The sequence below is a fragment of the Lathyrus oleraceus genome, chromosome 3 (genome assembly GCF_024323335.1).
Source record: "Lathyrus oleraceus cultivar Zhongwan6 chromosome 3, CAAS_Psat_ZW6_1.0, whole genome shotgun sequence".
NCBI lineage: Eukaryota > Viridiplantae > Streptophyta > Magnoliopsida > Fabales > Fabaceae > Lathyrus > Lathyrus oleraceus.
The window spans coordinates 532,845,516-532,854,475 of record NC_066581.1 but is presented as its reverse complement, the minus strand read 5'-3'; the positions used below and the strand labels follow the sequence as shown (position 1 = coordinate 532,854,475).

Below are 8,960 nucleotides of genomic sequence, written 5' to 3'. Positions count from 1 at the left end.
TTAGACATATAATCACATGAATGGCAACAACTCCACACCATACTCATACACATACTCTGAATAAACATCCTAAACTAGCTTACTATAGTTCCAAACTTAGTTGTATTTGTGGATGGAAATCAATTCCATCTACAACAATTTTAGAGTCAATTTCAAAGATAACACTCATTACACCAAGTCTCTCATCTAGTCAATCGAATAATACAATCAACAATTAAGCCATACAAGAGTTCATATAATGGGAAATTAAGAGTTGCAGATTGTGTAGAAGTGGTAAGGTTTTGAAAATCAAAACAAATACAATCATAACCCAATAGAATAAACCAATAAAATGTTACTATAGCATTTCTCTAAATATTCTCATAGTACAATCATCAACTTTTTGAAGTTTAACTTTTGTTGCAAACTTGAATATGTGTAAAATATGTTGTGACATATGTTTATGTCATGTCCCTTATTAATGGCTTTTATCTATGTATGTACACACACTAAATCGTCCTTTTTTTCCAAAGCAATGAGAACATTTCTTTTTGATTCTAAAGTAGTGAACATAATTTGGTGCCAACTTGTTTTTTGAAGTGAAACTAACTGTTGAATAACTGTCATAAATCAACTTATTATAGTGTGAAGTCTCTTTGGACTAGTTATTTGAGACTTTTTAAAAGAACATAAGAAAATTATTCATGTCATTATTCATATGAAAATAATTTTATCTTATATAAAAACTTTTTTCTTTTAATTTTTTATCTTTTGTTGTACAAATAACTCATGGTTTAGATATTTATGCTCTGATTGAATACACAGTTTGGATAAACACTTATATCATGTGTTTACTATATATGTGTTTGTGTACTTCATATTAAAAAAAAGATGATGTAAAATTAAACTATTTTTATATAAATTATAGAGTGTTTTTATAAGTTATCCTAGAGAGTATTTTTATAAGTCATCCTAGATAGTTTATAAAAATAAATTAAAATATAATCTATGAACACGTCATAACTTAGTTATTCTGTGATAGAATCAGAATTGATCAGCAAAAGCGAGGAAATAGAGTTTGTTGTGGTGCTCATAAGTGGATGAGGGACCGATATAAGAGATTAACACTTCAACATTCAAGTGAGCAAAAGAGTAAAAAGTGATCCTTGAATGTAAAAGAATTTGAATACTTGAGAAATAACACATTTTTCTTCTTAAATATGAGAAACGATCGACAACTGAAAGCATAAAGTGAAGTGTGGATGGTGATCCTCAGTGAAATTGATTTGCTCGATTAACAAAAATTCGATATGTGGAATCGTCTACTCAAAAAGAGAAAGAGAATCTACATGTCTTAAGTTTTATTCATTTTACCTTACTATTAGGTTTTTACCTTTAAGCCTTGTGGACGACGATATTATTTTTATAAGATCTATCGATCAATTTGAGAGGCATTTAATTATTAAAATAAACTTAAATTCATTTATGAACATGTAATAACTTTATTAAAGATGAACAAGTGAAATATCGCGGGTTCAAATTCACGCTTCTGTATTTAATGTCCATATACAACTATCAACTAACGAAATTTTACAAATATTTATATTTATAAATAAATTTAAAAAATCAATTCTTCTATTATAAGCGCTTTATTAAATAGTTCATCAAAACATGTCTTAAGTATAGACTTATCTGAATATATAAACTCTTGAATTTCTATAGTTAAATCCTATTGAAACATGAGTAACAATGAATCACAGAAAAGCACTTTTGGCAAAACCACTAAACCAAATTTAAAAACTTAATTAACTCAACCACACTATGTGTATATAAAATAAAAGAATAGTCACACATCAAAATTCCAACTATATAAATACAAGTTGAGTCATTCATGAAATTCCCATCTCATATCACAACTCTTTCCATAATCTCACAATCACTTCTCATATATCATCATGGTGGTTCTCACCATCCTTTTGTTCATACTAGTCACTCTTTTATTTAAACTCCTATATGAAAACCTTTCATGTTACCTTCTCACTCCACTTAGAATCAAGAAAATCATGGAGATGCAAGGCGTCCGCGGCCCGAAACCTCGGTTCTTCACCGGAAACATCCTCGACATGGCTTCCCTTGTTTCCAAATCAACCTCACAAGACATGAAAACTATAAGCCATGACATTGTCGGTCGTCTTCTCCCTCATTTTCTCCTCTGGACCTCCCAATTCGGTATGTCAACTATACAGACAGATAGATAGCGACTCAGATGAAAACATTCTAATAATAGTGTTTTCATCTGAGTCGCTTTCATATAATTAAATTACAATTATTATAGTAAAATTATTAAAGTAAATATGATTTTGCAGGAAAAAGGTATATATATTGGAACGGTTCGGAGCCGAGATTGTGTTTGACAGAAACAGAATTGATAAAAGAATTTCTTTCAAAATACAGTACAGTATCTGGTAAATCATGGTTACAAAAACAGGGCTCAAAAAATTTCATTGGAGAAGGAGTTTTGATGGCAAATGGTGAAAATTGGTATCACCAACGTCACATTGTTGCACCTGCATTCATCGGTGACAGACTTAAGGTATATTATTCCATCATACTCATCAAAAAAATTGATCAATCAACTCCGATCACGAGTTCAAACATTCACGCAGTCAGCATGTATATCGAGAGAAATACAAGCACAAACACAAATACACAGACACACAGACATAGACACACAGACACAAACATAAATATAAATATATTGACACTGACGTTTATACGTGTCAGACACTCAGACACACTTTCAAGTTAAAGTGTCAGATAGAAAGTTTGATGAATATGTTATTTTTAGAGCTATGCAGGGCACATGGTGGAATGCACAAAAGAGATGTTAGAATCACTGCAAAAAGGGTTAGAGTGTGGAGAGAGTGAGGTGGAGATTGGTGAATACATGACAAAACTTACTGCAGATATTATTTCTAGAACTGAGTTTGGTACAAGTTACCAAAAGGGAAAGAAAATATTCCATCTTCTCACACTTTTGCAGACTCGTTGTGCTCAAGCAAGTCGCCATCTTTGCTTTCCTGGTAGCAGGTACCTACTTTCTCTTTACAACAACTACTCTTTTTCTTCTTTATTTTTTTCATGTTTTTCTCAAACTCATGCCGCATGATTAGAGAGAGTCCGCGGACATTTCACTTTTAAAGGTTAAAATGGTAAAAAAAATTATATTAATGTCTGAATCTGCAAAAGTCTAGAAAAAAAAAGGGACGGAGGAGGATATAATAGAGTGTATGACCTTAAAAATTTAGTCTGTTATATGAAAAAATGTCAGCGAAACAGACATGTCCAGTCAACCGAGTCTGTTTTGACACCACTAAACAATTTATAAGATTGAATTTGTGTACACAGATTTTTTCCAAGCAAGTACAATAGAGAAATAAAGTCATTGAAAATGGAAGTGGAGAAACTATTGATGGAAATAATACAAAGTAGAAAAGATTGTGTGGAGATTGGAAGAAGCAATTCTTATGGGAATGATTTGTTGGGAATACTATTGAATGAGATGAAGAAAAAGGAAAATAGCTTAAATTTGCAACTAGTAATGGATGAATGCAAAACATTTTTCTTTTCTGGACATGAAACAACAGCATTGTTACTCACTTGGACAGTTATGTTACTAGCAAGTAATCCTTGTTGGCAACAAAAGGTTAGAGATGAAGTTAAAAGGGTTTGCAATGCTGGAATTCCTTCTCTTGATCAACTCTCCAAGCTCACTATGGTAAATTATTACCAATTTTTTTTCATATAGTTAAGATAAAATATATATAAGCAAGAAAAAAAAAATAGTACATAATATACCAGAAATTAGTTTATATAAGTGTATTTAACTATTTGTTTGAGATGATTTATTAAATTATTCATAAATTCTTTATAAAAAATTTTATAATATAAAATTGTTAAAATACCTTATAAAAGTAATTTATAATATAAAAAATAATTTAATAATATTTTATATAAATAATCTTATATATATGTTTATTGATAAGCACTTATATTAATAAATAGTTATATTCAAAGGTCCTATTTTTGGTTTACATATGTTTAATAATGTTTATTATATCTCTTCTAAGGTGTCTTTCCATAGTCCCAATCCTAGTTGCATTTCAAATTATATTGTAAATTTTTTTATTAAATATAATACTCGCTTCTTTTTATTATGAGTAATTCAATTGATTATTTTACATCGATTTTAAAAAAAAATTATTAAAATATTCTTAATTATGTATTAAAAATAATAAAAATAATATTAATTATAGGATAGAATTGAAAAATGGATCATTCCTTATGAAATGGAGAGAGTTATATAATATATTTTAATTTTTGTGAAAACATTTTTATAGATATTTTTTAACAGTTATTTAACTTATTAGGCAGTTAAATTAAAAAAAATTAATTACTAATATTTAGTAGTCTTATATTTTGTTAAAAACTAATTTATTAGATGGTAGCACTACTATTAGCTAGTACTCTATCTATTTCAAAATGAGAGTAACTTTAGTAAGAAAATATTAAAAAATAAATATCAATTTCATTTTCTAATGTATATTTTTAGTTATACATTTTAATTAATATTATATACCATATTTCTTAAATATATTATATTTAACTGATATACTAATAAAATTAATTCTTTAAAATTATCATGTCGTTGAATTATTTTATTTTAAAATTTTCTAAATGTGTGTACAAATCTTAAACTAGGTTCATCTTTAAAGATTGTGCTAACTAATTTAGGCTATAATATTTCAGCCTAAAAGCCTAATCATTCTAAAGATCTTAGGCTTTTAATTAAGTGATTATTAATTAGCACGATCTTTAGAAAAAGACAGTTTAGAAATATTTTACTTTAACCTAGATATGTATGTATATAGAAGCAAACAAAAAACACGATTTCATTTTTCTTTTTGGTATTAAAATATAATTTATTTAACTATTCATCTCTGCACTCGTGCGTTGTCTTTTTTAGTATTATATATTAATATTATTATTTATGGTTATCTTTCTTTTTAGAGAGGGGTCCAAACACAAAAAAATAAAAGCTATTTATTCAAATTTGGAATAACGATACAATCATACTTTTATGAGTAGAGAAAAATCGTATCATAGGAAAAGAGAATAAAAAGAAAATGAGTTGACCTTTACTACTCAATGGAGTAACAATGGCCACTCACTTCAAAAAGATATTGATTTGTTTTTTAATTATTAATTAAAAAATAAACATGAAAAAAAAATCAAATTTCACTATAGAATATTTTTATGAATTTAAAAGTGTAAAAATGGTCCAAAGTGAATCCTTCCAATATTTAGTAACAACTAAGTTTTATAATAATACAAATGGAAAATAATATAATATTTTAGTAAAACATATTAAATAAATAATAAATTTATGAATAAATAAATTTATATCCGATTCCCCTAAATTTAATAGTAAAAAATATAAACTAATCCTTTTATTAAAAAAACAAAAGCTAATATTTTTCAAATAATTGTATAATATTTAATGGTATTATTCATGTAATATCTCCACAAAATTTAATTTTATTTAATAACATATTGTATCTAGTATTAAACAAATTTCAAAGAAAATTATATTGGTGAATAAAATTTATATTTTAATGATACTAAAAAAAAATAATTAATTGTTATTTTTTATTGGCATGAGTTATTTATTTTTGTTGACAAAACTACTTTATATGGATTAATTTAAAGGTGGATTTCATTATTTTTAATAAATTATTTTATTTTATTTTTTATTATTATAAAATTAATTTTACTATATATTATAAAAAGCTCACCTTTATACCAATTTTGAGAGGTGCTATACCATATCAAATCCTTACAAAAATACTATATAATAATATATGAATTAACCAAATTTTAAATTTATTTATGCAGTTGCATATGGTAATCAATGAATCATTGAGGCTCTATCCTCCAGCATCTGTTCTTCCTAGAATGGCTTTTGAAGACATAATATTGGGTGACCTTTATATCCCTAAAGGGTTATCAATTTGGATTCCTGTTTTGGCTATTCATCATAATGAGAAATTATGGGGTAAAGATGCAAATGAATTCAATCCAGATAGGTTTACTTCAAAATCATTCATTCCTAGCCGTTTTTTACCATTTGCTTTTGGCCCTAGAAATTGTGTTGGACAAACATTTGCCCTAATGGAAGCTAAGATTATATTAGCCATGTTAATCTCTCGCTTTAGTTTCACGATTTCGGATGATTATCGTCATGCGCCCGTGGTTGTGCTCACAATTAAGCCTAAATATGGTGTTCAAGTTTGTTTAAAGCCCTTGGAGTCGTGATATGGGACATTACCAATGCTCAAGAGGTTGGATTCAGATGGATCAATTTAAGTCGGTCAATAAATAATTTTATTGCTGCATTTTGTTGATCTAAACCGCTAAAACTATATAACTCATAACATGATTTGGACGAAGTTGAATCTCAAGTCTCGAATATCTGTTCTTCATCAGCAATCGAGATTATGGAACACCTTGTAGTATAAAGACGGTTAGGATTTTGAGAATTAAGAATAGAGGAAGGGAGACTTTTTGTTTTTCTTTTATTTTTATCATGCGGTATGTGAGTTGGGGCAATCTTGATCTTGATGAGCAATTTTGTAATTTATTATTTTATTTTTAATTTTTTTTTATAATGAATAATGGAGATGAAATAAAGCAAAGGTTATTTAATATCATGCATGATTTGAGTTATAAATTAGTGGGTCTACTATTGGCACTCAAATGTAACATAAGAAAAAGATATGAAAAAAAGCTTTTTGGATATGTTTCTATTCAAATGTGCATACATCTCAATTTAAAATTTGTTTCAAGCCTTTAAACAGATTTGTTCGTCCTACATTTCATTGTTTCTTCAATTAAGATGATTTAACAAAGTGCTTTAGTTTCCTCATTGAAACTAGCCAACTTGGGTGTGACAAAAACTTAAGGTAGGGTCAGAATCCCTATTTTGGAGATAATGGTTTTTTTTATCTTAGCCACCTATCCTTCTGCCACTGTTTAGATTATACCATTCTCTTATTGCTGACATTATTGTTTGAAGTGTAATGATATATTGGTAGCATGCAAACGTTTTATGTTGGAGATTCAATCAATTAATTGTCTTAGTCAGTATCAAAGGATACTTAAAAAGTACATTTATAATTTATAAGTGTATATATATTTAGAAAAAATATATGTTTAATTATGTTATATATTTATAAGTGCATATATATTTAGAATAAGTGAACAATATAATATATTTTTTATTTTTAGAAAAACAATAATGTAAATACAATAAGTAATTTTTAAAAAATATATATACTAGTTATATGATATTATCAATCAAAATTTAAAAATTTACCGATAGTTCAAACCTCCTTTTATTAAATTTAAACATGAACAATGTTGTACATATGTAGTATGAAATATTATCAATTCTATCGTAGTTGGATATATGATAGAACGTTTTCATGAAGACGTGTGCTTAAACCACATGTTGAGGAAGGAGTTGGCGAGTTTATCACATATGTGTTTGCTCAAGAATGTTATTGAAGCGAAGGGGTGGTAAGATGTCCGTGTTTAAAGTGTGGTTGCGGAAATGTAATTAGTGACCCAAGTGAAGTGAGACGTCACTCAGAGAGAGTGGGCTTTAGGCTAAATTATTGGGTTTGGATATCTAATGGAGAAAAACTTCCAGAGATGAATAGAAATGTTTCTAGCAGTCAAACACATACTAAACTAGAGATAAATAAAGAGGCTTCAAGCAGTCAATCACATATGCAATACCAGGAACAATTTAATCTAATAGGGGTGAATGTGGTTTATGATGAACCTTAAGATTTTGATACGAAAGAGCTCTCGAATGAGAAAGCGCAAAAGTTTTATCAACTGTTGAAAGAAATAAATATACGATTGTTTGATGGGTCTTCTGGCTCTAGGCTATCAATGTGTGTGAGGCTCTTGGCTGCGAAGTCAAATTGGAATGCTCCTGATTAGTGTTAATAATTCTTTGCAAAAATGATGTTGGACATGACTTCTGTGAATGAAAACATGCCTACAAGTAATTATCTCTCTGATCCTCCATAAATTGGATTGAGCTCTTTCATCCATCGCCTTCCATTGCTCTACTCTGATTCCAATAGTGGAGCACTTGGGATTCATAGGCACTATTGTTTAGCTAACAAACTGCATACAAAATCACACTTATCCTCTAGAGTGACCACCACCCAAAACGGTATTAGAACCTTGCTGACATCCATTAGTAGAATAACTTTCTTGCTGACACTCAAAAGTTTTAGAATATGACCAACATCCTCCAGTAGATAAATATGCAGGTGTCACACGACTACAACCATAAAAGTGTACAACCTTCATATTTTCCCTGTGCTCGAAGCACCTTATCCAAATTAGTTTGACAACTTCCAATTCTTGTTACTATAACCCATATCAAATCCTCTTATAGGGTTCTGACTCAATTAAGGTTTTTGCCGACACAAGATCTCTACCAATAACAGAACAACACCATAAAGGAACTTTAAATCATTAACGAGACACCACTTCCAAGGAAACTTAAGCAATCAAGAACATAATTATGAGTGTACATACTACTCACATAATCACACAACACTTCACACACATTTGGAGATAACATTTCACTTCCTATCTAAGTTATTTCATCTCAATCGTCCTGTTCCATCTTCCATAATCTTAGCTCATGCTATTAATAACACACAGTCAGAGTTACATGTTTAACTTCAGGAATACATGATTCTCATTCCTTCCTAGAAGTACAACTCGCAAATCCTTCCAATAGGGGAAAACATCATTGCACCCATCAGGTACCACTCTCATGGGGTTTAGCAATGCAAGTCGAGCTTAATGCTTTTGAAAAGACTAGAGCTTGGACA

At 28.9% G+C, this 8,960-nt stretch overlaps 1 protein-coding gene across 1 annotated transcript; it reads left to right on the top strand.

Moving 5' to 3' along the window:
* The first annotated feature begins 1,842 nt into the window (after positions 1 to 1,842).
* LOC127128742 (cytokinin hydroxylase) lies at positions 1,843 to 6,837 on the top strand. Its single transcript, XM_051058121.1, has 5 exons — positions 1,843 to 2,208; positions 2,346 to 2,572; positions 2,828 to 3,069; positions 3,388 to 3,757; positions 5,935 to 6,837. The coding sequence occupies exons 1-5, from the start codon at positions 1,935 to 1,937 to the stop codon at positions 6,352 to 6,354; spliced, it is 1,533 nt and encodes a 510-aa protein (XP_050914078.1). The 5' UTR covers positions 1,843 to 1,934; the 3' UTR covers positions 6,355 to 6,837.
* The last annotated feature ends 2,123 nt before the right edge of the window (positions 6,838 to 8,960 follow it).